General features: G+C 40.3%; 1 protein-coding gene across 1 annotated transcript; it reads right to left on the reverse strand.

Moving 5' to 3' along the window:
* Positions 1–2,027: 2,027 nt before the first annotated feature.
* gpr119 (G protein-coupled receptor 119) lies at positions 2,028–5,213 on the reverse strand. The gene is made up of 2 exons (XM_084940465.1): positions 4,567–5,213; positions 2,028–2,713 (listed from the first exon to the last, which is right to left on the reverse strand). The coding sequence occupies exons 1-2, from the start codon at positions 5,069–5,071 to the stop codon at positions 2,028–2,030; spliced, it is 1,191 nt and encodes a 396-aa protein (XP_084796591.1). The 5' UTR covers positions 5,072–5,213.
* Positions 5,214–17,670: the final 12,457 nt, after the last annotated feature.

A 17,670-nucleotide genomic window follows, 5' to 3' on the forward strand; every position in this document is an offset into this window, starting at 1 on the left:
TCAAAATGATGGTTAAAAGGATTTTATAGCGACTAAGAGTATTTAGGTCCTAAAAAGATGAGAATTCTTCAGACTCTTGTGAATGTTGCCAGTTTAATAATCACTTAAGAGCTAACTGCACTACTTGTGTAATAACAGTGGCAGCACTTCAGCTCATTAACTGACTGTGTGGTCACTGTAACTGAAGACTGCTACATGTTCTGGTTGTAAATGGACCTGTTCCTATATAGCGCTTTTGTGCTGTACATTCAACTTGTACATTCACCCAAGAACTTGCTTCCTATCTAACATTCACACATATTCATACTCCGAACCACACGTTGCTCTGCGATGGATGCATCGGAGAGCAACGTGTGGTTCTTGCCTGAGACATACAGACTGGGATTGATCACCTGAGCCCCACTACACAACACTGTTGTGTTATCCCAAGTTCTGTAGTGAAGTTTTGATGTATAAAGCTAATGTCCTTTTGGTACAGCTGCTTTGTGTGAAAAGTAAAGTGTAAACACTGTATCACTGGTCGACCTCTTGACCTTGGTTGTATCACAGGGCCAACTAACAGAGACATACAACCATTCATAATTACATTTACATCAAGGGCCAGTTGATGGAAGGAAGCCTGAGTACACCACAAGAACCCACACCGATATAGGGAGAACATATGAAGGCTTCAGTGGGCCTTGAACCCAGGACCTTCTTGCTGTGAGGTGGTAGTGCTAGCTACTGCACACATGTCCCTTCTGCCAGGACCTACCTGTGGGACAACTGTTGTGTAATACTAAGGTCTGCTCTGTAGTTTTCTGTGCTGCAGTTTCATCCATCCATCTTCTTTTGCCCATCCAAATTCAGGAAGCTTATTAAGGCACAGGAAAGCATGCAAACTCGAAACAGAAGGGCCCCAGCTACATGGTGGATTTGAACCCAGGACCTAACCAGACCACCGTGATGTGCTCCAGAGTTTGTGAGTGAAATTCCAGTATTTTATCAGCATTTTGACAAATTATCAGTTAGTCTGATAACTTAGCACTCCACCCCGTCATCTAAATATGAACACTTCTGGCTAAAGAAACTGTCATGGATGTTGGCAGAAATGATCAAATTAAAAACATGGCTCCACAAACCACGGTGTGACATCAAAGTCATTTACATAGAGCCAGGAGATTCCAGAGACTTGTATACTGACTTTCTAACAGGCTTCTCATCCCACGTCCTTGTGGGATTTTTCCAGGCTGTACACAGACAATGTCCTCTGTGAGTCTCTGTGGAATATCAGGCTTGCAGTAAGTGGGCATAAATGGCGTAAATATTCGGTAATTCTAGTCATTCTAATCTTGGGACTGGTCTGAACCCCTCCAGACTTATCAGGAGTGCACGTCAAAGTCTGTGAACTGAAGCACTGAACTTCCTGCCCCCTGCTATCACTGACCTCTGACCCCTCGTTTCACATGGAGCAACGGAATAAATATCCAAGTTATACAGAAATGTTGTTGTGCTCACATTTCTCCCTCCTACAGTCATTCAGCACAGGGAGTACCAAAGAGAAGTACTGGCCTCACTCCTAAATATTTCAGGAATTACCCTGGTTTTTCACAATTTATCATAACTAATAAATATATGGCTAAAACAGATGACATAATAAACCTGATTTCCCCTTGATTGTCAGATGATATCTGTGATTTTTTTCCCTGCCAAAATATTATACAGATTAAGCAGATCAAATATGCATCAGAACTATAGCATAATTCAAATAATTAAATTAGACAAACAAAGAAAGCAAAAGTTTTGACTTGAACTTTATTAGCTCCGTGGCCTGTTCGTAGTCAGGCTCGAAGGAATTGGGTGAAATCACATTGAAGCCTGAGGTGCAAATATGGTACTTAAGAAAGCATCATATTTAGTGATAATAATAATAATAATAATAATAATAATGTACTTCAGGGGTTACAAAGCCTATTAATCAATGCTTTATACCTCAGAGAATCATTCACATGTGTGTTTGTAGTATATCTCGAGTTTCCCAGTTTATTTCACAGACTTGTTGTGGCCGTTTGTGGTCCTGCATGAGCTTCATCATTGGTGATTGGTTGCAAGAGTGCAGGGTTTAGTGTGTCTCTTCTAGAAGCAGAGGCTTGAGTCTGCACATTTGGTTGTGGGTCGCCTCTCTCTGTGACAGCTGCTCTGGCTGCCAATGAGCTGCCTGTAATGCAGGAAAACATGGCTACCAACTGCAGCCGCACTTCCCTTTGCCAAATGGCATACACTATAGGGTTGATTAGTGAGTTGGAGAGTCCCAGCAGCCATATATGATTCTCAATCACAGTTTTGAGAGCACAGCTTTTACAAAGAATGTGCACTATGGACACCACAAAGAACGGGCACCAGAGGACTAAGAAGCAGCCCACGAGCACCGCCACCGTCCTCAGGGCCTTGACGTGACTCCAGTAACTGATCCTCAGATATGAATGGTGAGGCTGATGCTGGCTATGTTGCCTGTGGTGGTCACCGTTCCAGGAGCTTGCTTGCCTAACACGGTAGATCTGCTTCTGGTGGTTGCTGGCGATCTTCAGGATATCCAGGTAGATGTAGATGAAGATGGTGAGCACTGGGAAAAAGACGACGCTGAGGAAAATGACGATGGCCACATTGTGAATCACAGAGAAGAATGCACAGAAGCCATCATAGTTTGATTCCACCTGCAGCTGCCGCACCATAACTGAGGACAAGAGGACATGAGGTGTTTTTTTTATATATTCTTTATATATTGATATGCTCAGATTACAAATCAAACAATGCAAAAACTTCATACATTTTAGCAATAACAAGGTGACTGTAATAACTCATTTCCTTTCTTTTTATAGTATTGCAGCGTATCTTGACCCTGGAGACAACACTACACTGGCTCCAAGAAAATAGTGACTGTGGGAAGGGAAAAATACATGTGCAGTACAATGAGTCTGCACTTTTTCTATGAAAAAGTATCCTCTATAAAAATACTTCAACCCTGCATTGCCTACGTTTGTTGAGTCTTTTTTTTTCTCCCTTTAACAGCACATAATTGCATTTCTTGGTGCATTACCTCCAAACGTAGGCCGGCTGAATGTAATGCAATAGAATATAAAAGCCTTTGGCAGGGTTTTGCATCACATTAACTTTGTGTATTTGCATCAGGTTGATTGATCTGGCCAGTACAAACCCTTGCATGCAGGTCCGCACCAGCCAGGGCCTTAATTAGGCATTCATCTAATTGGTATTCCTTAAGCTATCTGTTCAAAACAACACTAGCAGTGTTAAAAGAGGGGTAAAAAAACAGTATTTAAGGGCTCATACTAAAAAATTAGGTACTTAGCACCACACCAGGAGAACAAACAACCAGGTCACAAGCCAGTGTAATCCCAGTGCCGATCCCATGCCAGGGTAAATGTGGAGGGTTGTGTCAGGAAGAGCATCGGGCATAAGATCTTGGTCAAATCAAGCATGCAAATCATCCAGAATGAGATTTCCATAAATCGGTCAGGACTTGGATTAATAACTGCCTCTGGTGCTGTTGTGTGTGCAGGAGACCAGGTGAATTAGAAGCAAAGAGAGTGGTGGAAAAAAGAAAGTAAAAGGCTTAAATGAGTTGAGACTTGACCTCAAGGAAGGAAAAAAATGGCTTCCATTGATTCTCTAGAGAGATTCATCAAGCTGCAAAGGACGTGTAACAGGTTAGTGTGGTTAAGGATAGAGATAAACTTGCTAACAAGTAAAGAGAGTGTGTTGAGAAAATAGAAGGCTCGTTTCTGATGAATGAAAGAGTGGATGATGGATGGAGGACAGTTAATGAATCAGGAAGTGCGAAGGACTGCTAAGGAGAAATTCTGGGAAGAGAAGGTGGTAAGGAAAGGTCAGTGGTGCAGGAGGAGAGGAGGAGGAGGCTTCAGAGGAGGCTCATGGATGTAGTGATGGAGGACATTCTGAGAGATGATCCACTGTGGTGACCATAAAGGCCCGAAGAAGAAGAAGACACGAGGAGAACATGCAGAAACAAAAGCTTGGACTGAGAGTTTCATATTAAGCAGTGACATCAGTTTTTGTTGCTTTTGCAGTTTAGATGAATGGAACACTTGCAAGAGGCCACATTTTAGATTTGCCATTGGAGAGGAATGAAACAATGGAGTTACATGATCCGTCTCACTGGACCGCAGCAGTTCAAATTGTACCGTGCATGCTTGTAGGCCTCTCATTACGGGAGTAAAACACCCTGAATACTCATATGATAGAAACTTATCAGTCAAAAGGAAGCCACACTCAAAAATGCACGCAGGTAATCTCAATGTGATCTGCAACATCCTGAACAAGCCTTCCTCGAGGACTCTCGAGGTGAATACAAAGTAAAATGAGATTTGTGTTTCTCATCCGTAAAGTCCAGTGGTATATAATTTGAACTTACAGTTTTGGAGCAGTGACTAAATCTGGGGCTTTTCTTTTCCAGGTAGAAATTTCAAAGAACTCTTAGGCCTTTAGATTACATAAAAGCACAGTCCTCTGCATATTTCAACACACTGATTGATCATTTCTGTTTCTCACCTGGCATAAATCCCATGGTGAGTGAAATGATCCACAGAACCAGCAAGGCTCCAGCTGCCGTCCCCTTCCCAGACAGCAGCGAGTATCGCAGGGGTATCTTGATGGCAGCATAGCGGTCCAGTGAGATGAGAAACATGGACATGATGGATGCTATGCAGGGTGATATCACAAATACCATTCGCAGCAGGCAGCGGGTCTTGTCCTGGCCAGTGGAAGGCGTAGTGTTTGAGGGATGATCAGCGAGACTGACATTCCTGCTGAGGTCTTCTGTGGCCAGGCCAGTGATGGCTACGCCAACCAGACTGTCGGCGAGTGCCAAGTTGAGGACAAAGCACCAGCTCTGGCTACACTTCTTGAGGAGTAGCTTAAGTAAAGCAGCTGCCACGAGCAGGTTTGTGGAGATGATGAGGGAAGAGGCGACGCTGAGCATCATACCCATCACCCGAGGGGAGTGGCCAAAGGAGGTCACTGTGGGTTGGTTGGAGCCTATGTTGTCAGGAGTCATCCTAAAAGGCACTAAGACGTATGCTTGTCCAGTTAAATTCACAAAGCCAGTGTATAGCTGCAATGGGCCAATATTGTTGTGATCACAATCAGAGATTTAACTCTTACAGTCATTGTCCGTCAAAACACAAAACGTGATTCTAGCAAAAAAATTTTTTCGCAAAGATCCTTAAAAATACTTTGAACTTTTTTTAGGCTGTTTAACGTACCAAATGAAACATCAGATATCACAGTACTCAGTCCAGTGGCTAAAAATGTGACTAAACTGAAGAAGCGTGCGTTCAATCACCGCAGTCAGAAGAATCTTCTCAACAATGCCCCATTAAATGAATCTAGCTTGCAGTAAAGAACTTTAAGAGAGTTAGCTTGTTCTGAAAAGCATCCATTGGATCTCGGCAAACTCGGCTGTATCCTTAAAATCCCTTCAACTAATGGAAGGAGGACAGAAACGCAACAATATCAGCAGGTCTCTCTTATCCCCTCCCCTCTCACACACAGTCTGCAGACACACACACACCATCGTAGAGAGCACATATATCCCCTTCACTGCTCATCCGCTGCTGCTGTTGCCTCTTTGTGGTTGAACCTTGTCCCAGCTTTCCCCTCTTCTCTCATTCTCTCTCTTCCATTCCGGAAGATTCCTACTTTCACTTTATTGTATTTATCATCTTTAATCGTGAGGGTTGTTTTTTGTTTTGTTTTTTTTAACTAGGGCAGGTTAGCACTAAAGTTTCCTTTTAGGGAAGACATAAATCATTTACAGTGGGTGAGTAACTAATAATAGTAAACCACCAAATAAGATTTAGCTTTTTAGTTCTGCGATTGTGAGAAACATGTAAGAAGAGGCTGTGTAATACAGTCTTTTAACTCCACTTTAAACTATATATATCACTATTTATAGCAAAAAAACAACTAAAGGAAAAACACACATCCTAGTAACTGTGCTGTCCCACCTTATCTCTACTTATGAAGCACATTTGTCAAAGCTAAGCTAAGGTTTAAAACTTCTGTAAATTTGTTGGCTCGGGTATTAGTACTATTGCTCACTATTACTTGTGGTTATTGGAGGAGTGGAGCCAGACTTGGTGCCAACCTAAATAACTAATACAACGGCCTGTAGCCGGACAAACATGATGCTTAGACTAAGTTGATTTTTTAATGGAATGAAATTAAATGCTCAATCACTTGTCAAAAGCAGAGAGTTTCATACAGATGTTCTCTGCCTATGACTTCCAAACATGAACAAGAGGAACACACATTACTGGTTGTTGCACATATTTTTGGCACTGCCCTCTGGTGACAGCAAACAGCTACATTTTGTAGCACATGCCGGAACTGGAGTTACATCAAATAACTATTATTTTACTACAGCGCTTTTTCAGAAACAAAATCTTAAAGTATGGAAACTTTTCATGGGTGGAAAAGAAAACATTTATTGGGGCATCTACCAGACAAATTTTGGGCTTAACATCTGTAAATCAGTGTAGATAATTTTGACAATATTGAGGGAAAAAAATGAGGTGCAAAAAACAAGGTTGGGTTTTTTTGGCAGAGGAAACGAGCTTCCACCTAAAACAGATCCTTAAAAGTTCCCATAAATTTGAACAATTTAACTGTAACTATAGATATCATAGGTATGTAAAAATGCTAATATTCCTAACATATTTATAATGAAACTTTCTACCACATAAAATGGTAAATATCTTTTCTATTTTAATAAATGAATGTGTCGTTTTGCTGAGCACCTGGGGTGTTTTTGCCTTTTGGTGATAGTGTTACAGAGAGTAAAAGGATGCACATGTGGGTATTAACTGTGAGCAACATTAATAAAACAAAGCAAACCACATAAAGTAGATATTTACTTTTCAGTTACAATGTAAGCAAAACAATGGTTTGGATTATGTTGATTCATCCAGTTTGCTCCTCCATAAAAAAGCCAGCAGCATACATTATATTACCTTTCAGAGTACTGTGATAGCATATTATCACCACATGTATCCAAGCAAATTTTGCCCTGTGGACTGCAGGTTTATTGTTTGAGTGTCCAGAAGTGCAATAACACAAGGACGTGTGACAGCGGAGCTGAAAAGAGACACATTTTCAGACTTTTGTGTTAAGAATTAAGCTGTTGTTCTTTCTGTTGATCATTACCTGTGACACGGTAACATTAAAAGCAGAAGCAGCTAAAGTGCAGTGCTGAATGGGCTTAGTTGAACTCCAACCCTGCTGGCTAGCAACCTATTTTGGCTCCAGAATCCCCAGGAGAGACATCTGGCTTGATGGGACAATTTTCCACTAGGATTCACACACAAATAGATCAGACTAATGATGCTTTCTCTCTGCACACACTTCAAACAGTACCTGGCATCACACCAGCTTCTAAAACCTGCAAACAGCAGCTATATCCAGCTGAAGAAAAATATCACTATAATGCGATCAAATCTTATCAAAATATGGTAATGATTAGCTTCATAGTCTGTTTACCTGTTACCCATGCTTAATGTGTAACAGGCTTCATCTTTTTAATAAAGCACGTTTCCTTAATGATTTTTTTTTTTTTAATGAATTAACGTTAGATATGATATATTTCAGCTGTGTTTAATCAAAGTTATTGCTGCATGTTTATTGAGGGTGCAGAATCATATTTTTGAGTGTAGAAGTATAGAAGTTATCACTTTTAAGTTTGCAGCTGAGTTCAGTGTAACACACAAATATATACACATATATATAAAAGTCTACATTTTCAGATGTGCTGATGAGAGTTTTCATTAAATAATGCTTCATTTTTCACATTGCAGTGATTTTGAAAGCAGGCACTGAACGCATTAAAAGTTCTGGAGACGAGAGGTGTAAGTGACTCAGCTGCAGACTTGCAGTTAGCATCAGAATTTGCAGGAGCTTTTAGATATATAGAAAGACTGGATAGAAAGGTTCAGTGTACAATGATATGTCCAAATTACATTCATTAGTCATTTTGTTTATTGAAAATTTATTAGTGCAACTTAAATGTTAAGTTAGGCAAATTTATTGGCACATTCATTCAGCCCAATCTCCTCCTTATGGGGTGATCTTATGGTACTTTTGTTCCCAAGATTCAAAGAGTCATAGATTTATACATAAATTTTCTGTTTTCCCTGTGAGGTCAAACCTAAGAGGAATTACTCAAACTACTGAGAAACAAATAATGTTTAATGAAAAACTAGACAAGTCACAGTGTCATGATGATAAACTAGCACAGCCTGTTCCATGTTACGTTCAGGTTTTACTTCTTCTTCTTCTTCTCCCCTACCTGTCTCCATAAATGCCTTACTAAGCTGCATTCACTCACTTTTGTTCATACATTGCTTGTGCTTTACTTTTCGCTCTGTCTCGGCGAATATGCAGAACATATTATTACCTAATAGAAGAGAATAAATTTGAAAGGTTCTTGAAAAACAAAAAGAAGATGGGCATCAGTGTTTTCTTGATTGGAATAAAGTGGATAATCTATGTTGCCAATGTGCCTCTGCATCTCCGTGTGTGTCAGGGGCTCATGTGTCATTTTTGGTCATGTGTCAGGTTCATGTGTTTGTTGGTGTGATATGCTCCTGGTCCCTCGTTTTCCTGTGTACACGTTTGTGTATGTGTTGTGGTGTGTTAGTTTTGCTGCAACGCCAGGCCTGGAGAGTCTCCTGCCTTTGAGCCAGCCACACCTGGGATTAATCACTCACCTGTTGACGATCTGCCTAATCAAGGAGGCCTATTTAAGAGAACAGTGGATTGGCAGTTGGTGTGGGATTGTTATGCAGTTAGTTCTCAAACGCATATTACTGTGTTTTCATCTCCTGTTGGAATGGTTAGAGTGTTTTTTGTCAGCCGGTGGATGGGACTGTACTCACTGCGGCATCTCTTGTTTCTAGGTAGATTGCGGAAATGTGTGATGGGAGCAGCACACTGTTGTACATAGGCACCAAGGAGGACAAAGCATCACCACATATCAAGGAGAAGAATCGTGGCATCGGGATTAGGAACGCATGCACTGTGGATTATTGGCACTGTTTCATAGTTTCTTTTCATTGTAAACACGGTTTTTCCATTCAGAAAGTTATGCATTTGAGTCCTCCTTCAACCAACCCTGACAGTGCCAGAATATATGGATGGAATAAATCTTGTCTCCTTATGCAAAAAAACAAAAACAAAAAACCCCCGATTACTGACACATTATCAGTCACCAGAAACAGCACTCCACTTGAGCTTTCACCTTACTCAACAGAGTTTTTAGAGAGGGAAAACATCAAAATAAAAAAGACTCCATAGTTTATTTTTCACAGCTGTGCAGTATTTGCAAGTATTTGCTTCTTTGTTTGTCCACCAAGGGCCATGCATGTTTTTGGGGTGTGGGATGAAGGTGGGGTACCGTGCATGCAATGAAAGCATGAAATTAAATATTTACATCAGCTGATCCATCCACCCCTTCGGTCTAGACTACAACAAGGTGACTGTTGGATAGATTGCAATGAAATTTTTAGTACAGAGTTTTACATTCAGCCTGTCTTGTAACACCTCAAACTATTTTCATTACTTTTTCTTGCAATTTTTTTACAACTTTAGCACCAAAGACTTTTCAAGTCAGATTTTGTTTATGGTTCTTGCAAAACTAATCAAATTCCTTTTATACTGATGAGTACCCTGTGTTTTCTGCTAATAGGAAAATGTTGCTGTGACTTGGGAAAACTGGGAACCGGGCAGGAGGCAACAGCCAATCAGATAAGAGGCACAAACTGAGAAGTAGGTTGATTGCCAGCAGGTGTGAAGACTGCTGCTGGGCTTCATTCTGCAGATTATTAGTTTGATTTATTGGGGTTCTGGCTGGAAAACAAAGGACTTTGATAACTCTTAAGAAATCAGAAACATTTCTCTTACTGTTTTAAAGTTATGTTTAGTACTGAGTGTGAAGAGTTTAGGGTGTTAATACCCAGACCCCTCACCACACTCAATCATTTAGCTTATCTTTCCATTTCTTTTTCTATGTAAGCTAGTGCTATTTAATAAGTGTCCATTGAAATTTCAGGTTTGATGGTGGTGATTTGTGTTTATATGATTTGTTTATGTGGTTCAGGTATAATAATCCCAGAGCAATATAATAATCGTCAGTGGTCTGACTCTTTTTTCTCTCTTTATTACAGTACGAGTAAAGGGTTTAATATACATTTTATTAATTATAATCAGTTTATTGCTCTTTTCTTATTCCTAGTGATTTTTTTCTTTCTAATTTTGCTTTTTGCTAGTGGCCTCGTCATTGTATAGCAGGCAATGAGTTTCAGACAGTTTTAATGAAAAAAGGCACGTTATTGATGACAAAAGAGAAAATAAACAAAGTCTAAGAAAAAGATGGGAATGGGGCCAGAAAGAATTAAATTGTGGGATCAAGGAACACAGAACAAGGGCACACACAGTAAAAACAAAGAGAAAGGGGAGACTCAAACAATAAATACACAAAGCAACAAGGCTAGGCCTAGATCCATATCTGCTCTTATGTGCAAGGAAGAACATAGGCACACTGTCAGAGGCCTACAAAATGACCGGCAGTGGGCTACTCATGGGAATGTTTCTAACCAAACTGTAGGAAACTAACTGCATAAGCTTGGCTTGTGGTCCCAGCATCCTTTAGCGGGACCTTTGCTCACAGACCAGTATGATGCAGCTTGTCTGGCATCAACCAGAGAACACCAGAACTGGCAGGTGTGCCACTGGCACCCTGTTCTCTTCACAGATGAGCGCATATTTACACTAAGTACATGTGACAGACATAAGAGCCTGTAGACACAGTTGCAAACTTCCTGCAGCATCAGAACAGAGAACCAATAGCAGTGCAGAGTTCCTAATGTGACACAATCACTGGGTCTATACTGTTTTGTTATCCTCAAAAGCCTCTGTTGTTACTTCCAAAGCCGACAAATCAGTGATTCTAAAATCATCATCTTACAACTTCCATATGTCCAGTGTGAACAGTCTCATGTTATACATGACAAATGAAGCTAACAGAGGGATCAGGACAGGAGTCCTGTAAAACTATTTATATGTACTCTGCAAAACCTGATTTGAATATGTCAGTCCAGCCTGATTGCTCGTCTGTGAGCTCACACCAGCAGGACACAGGTTCAACTAGCTTAGTCCACAGCAACCTGAGGGGAAAGAATCTCTCTTTTATCACATGCAACCCTGCCTCTCAACACACTAAAATAGCTCCAACACACACACACAATGTGAGAATGTTATTCACTCCTGCTAGACCTTTCAGGACCGTTCAAAACAAAGCGTGGGTCAGCAGTAATTGTGCCCAGTGCCCAGCAGCCCTCCCGCCCAGGGAGCTCTGATTGTGTTTATACTCCTACAGTCACAGCGAGGGATTTTCTCCATCTGGGGTTTGATTTGAAGGAGTTTCAGAGTTTTTTTGTTTTCAACCAAAGCAAGGATTTTCTAAATTTTGGAATATCAGTCTGTCAGTAAAGATTTCTTCTGAGAACAACTCTTAAGGTTAGGATGGTGTTGTGTGAGTGATGCTGTCAGGATGATGGAGGACAGGGGATTTTGGGCTAATACACACCAGTGTGACCTTCAGTAGACTTTGAATTCCTGCATTCAGCTCATGATATAACATTTGTCACATATTTTTTCACACTCCCTCCATCATTTAATATGTGAATGAATTATAGAATGTAGCATTCAAGATTAGATATTTGAACAGGTTTTACAAGCTTAGAGTCTCTAAAGAAGAAACACTTTATAATGTAATAATAATAATATTACTTTTTTTGTTGCAATTTTTAACCCCGTGTGTAAACAGCATATTGGAGGAAAATGCCAAGTTTTCAAGTGTTACCTGTTGCTTCTGTGTTTTGCCAGACTGAAGATGTCTTTAAAGAGGCGCCTGCTGTCCATGTTGTTGTGCTGTGTTTACTGCGTGGCCTCGCTCTTCTGCCTCCATCCAAACCGCAACAACTGCTTCTCTGCCGGAGCTCGGTAAGTCTGCGTTTTCATATAGATCAGGGGTCGGCAACCTGCGGCTCCGGAGCCGCATGCGGCTCTTTAGTCTTTTTAGTGCGGCTCCGCTGGTTTGGGAAAATAAATTATTTTTTTTAAGTAATTAGCTGAAGTGTATTTTATTTATGTTAGTTCTTTTTTTAACTTGTAGTTCTAAATTGGAAGATTATTGTGATATTGAAATATAAATATAAAATTATATTCTATTATTTTTTTTGATCGCTCAAAATAAGCCTCACACTTGTGGAAGCCGATATACCCGCCGAAACGCCGTGCATTTATCGAGACTTTCAACCCCAGGTAAGAGAATTCTGGATCTTCGGATCCGCATTATGTCAGCAGCTCCACCGTGAACTATGTTAAAAACAAACACCGCTCACGCCTCACAGACGACAGCTTACAGTCCTGCGTAAAGATGAAAGTGACAAACTCATGTTTATTTTCTTCTGCAAATTAGCAAATCTAAATATAGTTTTAGTTGAACATGTGAAAATATTTTTTTGAGATGTTATGTTCTAAGTTGAAGGCATTGTATACGTTTTTGTTGTTCAAATTTAGATGATGAGGATGTAAACCTGAGGGGGTAGGGCTGAATAAGTATATACTTCTGCCTACTCCTTTTCAAACAACTGTATGGAATGATTTTATGAAACGTTGGTGAATGTATATGTTTGAAATAAAAAAGAACTGAACTGAACTGAACTGACTTCGTACAGCCCCGATTTGCAGACGCTGTGCGCAGAGGTTCAGGAGCAGAAGTCCCATTGTAAACATATCACGGCAGACCCGACGATGTTTCCATGAACATGCTTTTCAGCATCTCTTTATTGACCACTTTTCACACACGGTTGCTGTATGTATACAGCCGGTGTTAAAGCGCACAGCCCGACACACACCAACACAACAGCATAGATCGCACAGACGTTAAGGCGGCGAGGCGCGATTGCGGGTGCCGCTCAGGTGCGTCCGCCTCCCCTGCAGCGGCGCTGCAGACCACGCCCCGCCACACACATTAACCAGGTAAAATACATATTTAGGCAGAATTTTGCAAATATCTATTTTTCATTTTTTAGCAGCATAGTGCTTTTTTTTCCCCAATTATTTTTTTAAAAGTTAGGTCAAGGCCCCAAAAGCCCAAAGGCGATATAAGGGTGGCGGCTCACAACAGTTTTTGTTTGCTACATGGATCATTTTAGTTCAGCTGGGTGTCTTTCCTTTTGTTATATTTCTTTAAGAGTTCAAAATGTGTTAATTACATAAATAAAATGTAATTTTCTCTGTAGCACTTCATGGATTTAAGCAACACACCTTAATTGTTTACACAAAGCATAAAGGTAAAAAAAACAATATATACAGTGTTATCTTCATTTTAGATGTCAAAAAGTATTTGCGGCTCCCAGTGTTTTCTTTTGCGTGGAAATCGCGTCCAAATGGCTCTTTGGGTGTTAAAGGTTGCTGACCCCTGATATAGATGAAAAACAGCGGAGTAACCTCATACATATTTTTTTAAATAATGTTTTTAATCATGTTTATGGCTTTACAACAACCAGACAGTAGCTAAATGACAGGAAATGAGGGAGAGGAATGCAATTAAAAGTTCAAGCTTTACATATTAATCATTATGTCAAAGGATTTTGCTTAATCTTTGATTCACCCCTTATAGCCTGTGCTAGAAGCAGCTAAGCTGTAGGCTCAGTTTCTAATCCAGACTAATCTCTAAAGAAACACAAAAAAGTAAATAAGTAATCTTCACTCCACTCTGGGTCTGAATAAAATAGTTGCTTAAGCTATAAACTGCCTTCATGCTGGACTGCTAGAGGAAGAGTGTGTGTGTGTGTGGGGGGAGGGGGGAATAAGGCAAAGGAAAGACAAAGACGCTTGGTGGTCTGCAGGACTGCATCAGTGAGTATCCATAAAACATACACTCACTGTTTACTCACTGCTCATCACTGCAAATATTTGATCGCCCAATCACATAGTAGCAGCATTCTGCGCACAGTAAAATGGAGACAAAAGGTGATTTAAGTCACTGTGAAGGTGAATGATATGGTTGCTGCTGTCAGACTATTTCAGAAACTACTGATCCACTGGGATTTTAACTCAAAACCGTGTCTAGACTTTACAGAGAATGGTCTGAAAAAGCAGGGGTAAATGCCTTGTTGATATCAGACATTAGAGGAAAAGGCCAGAGTGCTACAAGCTGATTTGGAGGCAACAGTAACTTGAATAACCACTCATCACAACAAAGGTTTGCAGAGCATCCCGAAAGGCACAACACTTTGAATCTTGAAGCAGCAGAAGATGAAAAATGTTGCCTGGTCTGATGAGTCTAAATATCTGTGACATTCAGATGGTATCGTTAGAATTTTGTTAACAACAACTATGCTCAATCATCCAGGCAAGGAAATCACAAAAGGTTGATTCTGTTGATCTGGACGTAGTGTTTTCAGTGGGAAAACGTTTCGTCACTCATCCAAGTGACTTCTTCAGTCTCTGCTGACTGAAGGTTTCCAACCTTATAAACAGTACATTTGCATAATGACTGAAACTAGCCCACTGACTAGCAATGCACTGTGAAGTCAGTTTCATGATCATTAATATGAAAATTGTAAACCGTGTTTTATACATCGAGGAAGCCAAACAACCTCTGGCTAAGCGGATAGCAGAACACAGACGAGCTACCTCGTCAGGCCAGGACTCTGCAGTCTATTTACATCTACAGGGCAGTGGACACTCTTTCAGTGGTGAGGATGTACACATCCTGGACAGGGAGGAACGCTGGTTTGAGCGGACAGTCAAGGAGGCCATTTACGTGAAAAGGGAAAGACCATCTCTGAATCGAGGAGGGGGCCAAAGGGTACATCTTTCACCATCCTACAATGGTGTGATTGCAGCCAACTCTCTGTGAATGGTACTCGTGACTACTGATCAGTGGTCACTGGTCATGACAATTTGTATATCTATTTAAAAATCACACAGATGTTCAGATGGTAGATCTGAAAGAGCAGCACAGGTCATCTGTATGTACAACGTAGTTTTAAAGAAGTGAATCTAGACTAAATTTTGGAGCGATTCTCTCTCCATCCTGTTTTTTTTTTTTTTCAAACTCAGTCTTTTCTCCTTTAGGAATCTGGTGTCAGTTGTCCAACAGCTTTACCAACGAGCCATTCGGCTGCTGCGCACCACTCTGTGATTCCACACCACTTCCTGTGCCTGAACAAGTAAGGCTGGATTTCATCAAGAATGCCCTCTAGAAGAAGAAACAGAGGAAATGCATCCCTAAACTTTCGGACTGCAGAGCTTCCATCCACTCAGTTTCCCTTGAATTTGGCTCCAACTGCCCATTTTTGTTTATTATTGATATTTTCCAACTATATTTTAAATGTAGAGGAGAAGAATACCTAGCCAATGTCTATTTTTCTACTGATGAAGTTTAGCATTGTGGATATTTGCTGTTTGACATGTGAGTGATGTGGAAAGGACATCAGCAGTCCTCTTTTAAAAGCATTTAAGGGGTTTACTGCAGTTTTTTTTTTATTTTTATTTACATAAAAAAAAAGCTGGGTAGCCGAAAATTTGCTGATTTAAATTCCGGGAGGCTCTGTGAGTTGTAATGTTTGAAATGCAAGCGCAAACTTTCTTCCCTCTGTTAATAACTACCAAAGAGCTGTTTTTGTGTTCTGATTCTACTGTATCCTGTGATGTAAGTGCTGTCTTCACAGGTTCAAAATGCAGGAAAATCCACAAGAAACAGAGGAGCATGATGCTCCTGAAAAGGAAAGAGAATGATAAAAACAAGACAGTAGATCATAATCAAAACCCAGTGAATGCAACCTGGACTAACTACTAAAGCTTAAACACTGCAGTAACACTTGGCTCATTCATTGCAAATATGTGCCACGGTTGTACAAGAAACATAAGCCTTAGACATGTTAGCTGAACCATGTTGCCCTTATGCCCTTTACTCCTATTACATAAGTGAAACTGTAGCTCAACATTTCATCATATGAAGAATTTCAGGTGTCATATTTTGAAAGGTAATGTCATTTGTGCACAGCATTTTTATTTGTGTCCCTGATGGAAGTATGTTTTCATGCTGTGCAGCTACCTGATGAGCAATTCTCAGGTGCTTAAAGCACCAAACAGATGCTGTTTGGGGGGGGGGGGGGGGTTACTTTTTTTTTAATGCTAAAGTAATGGGAGTGAATTTATTTTGTAACACTTGCAGGTAGTGAAGGTAGTTAGGTTGCATGGGTAAGTTTAAATACAACGGGTCAACCATGCAAACCAACAGCCATTAGACAGTACACAAGAGCGGTGAGGAAGAGAGCACAGGCAGAGTCGGGGAGGTGGGCGTAGATGACTGTCAGGGGTGATTTTTGGCTAAAGGATAGCAAAAAGAGTGAAAGGGAAGGTTTACAAGATGGTAGTGAGGCCTACTCTGATGTACAGTTTTGAAATGGTAGCACTGCCGGGAGGCCGAGCTGAAGATTTACATCAGGAATGACAGGATTAGAAATGAGTAAATCCGAGGGACAGCTCAGACAAAGTTACAAAGAGAAGGCTGAGATGGTTTGGACATGTACAGAGGAGGGACAGTGCAAGTACTGGACAAAGGATGTTGAATATGGAGCTGCCAGGGAGGAGGGAAATAAGACTGCAGAGGAGGTAGTGAAGGCGGACGTGTAGAGGGTTGGCATCACAGACGAGGATATGGATAGGGTGAGATGGGGGCAGATGATCTGATATGTCAACCTCAAGCTGCTTCTTCTGGAGCAGCCAGAAGAAGAAGAAAACGAACACTTTAGCATTAGAGCAGTTAGGTGTGAAAGAATCCAACAGGAAATCATAATAAAATAAGAAAGAAAACCTTGCATCATATGTAAAATCAATTTCATTAAGAAATTGGGAAAAAATAAAAACTTGGGTTGTTTCAAGTTGCCGATTTTATGTTTTATTGAGAATGGAGTCTCTCATCTGTTGCAAACACGCAAGAAAAAAAATGCTGAATATGTGTTGCCATACAACTAAGAGCACAAAGATAAATGAGTAAGGGTTCATTAAAGAAATATGATGATGGAAACGCTAGGGTGTGATTAAATATATCACAGTTTGAATGCTGTAGATGGATTTTAATTTAATGTGCTACCTGAAAAGATATTAGAAAACGATGTACTTTTCTTACTTTTGTATGACTGCGTGTTTCACACTCTTCAGGGGAAGACCTGTTCCACAGTACAACTCCAATAAAACAAAGATCTATCAGCTGTGGTGGTTAATTATATATTTGTATAGATGAACACCCAATAAACATTTAGAAATAAGTGCAACAACAGTAAACCATCAGTAGCCTAGCTAAATCACTAGTTTAAAATTGTTTATTCCATGAAACTTTATTTTAAGATCACTGTTTTCATTTTTAGCCACCTGAAATTAAATTTAGCATTACTTTGTTTATTTATGTTTTATTTGTGTAAACACTGCTTTAACCGTAACGACATAAATTACATTGCTTGATTACTTTAGTTAGACAAAGGGCGTTTTATTTTGAAAGTGTTAACGGAAATCCTGTTTTTA

This window comes from Perissodus microlepis, chromosome 10, assembly GCF_051167445.1.
Source record: "Perissodus microlepis isolate ML-2025 ecotype Zambia chromosome 10, ASM5116744v1, whole genome shotgun sequence".
Classification (NCBI taxonomy): Eukaryota; Metazoa; Chordata; class Actinopteri; order Cichliformes; family Cichlidae; genus Perissodus; species Perissodus microlepis.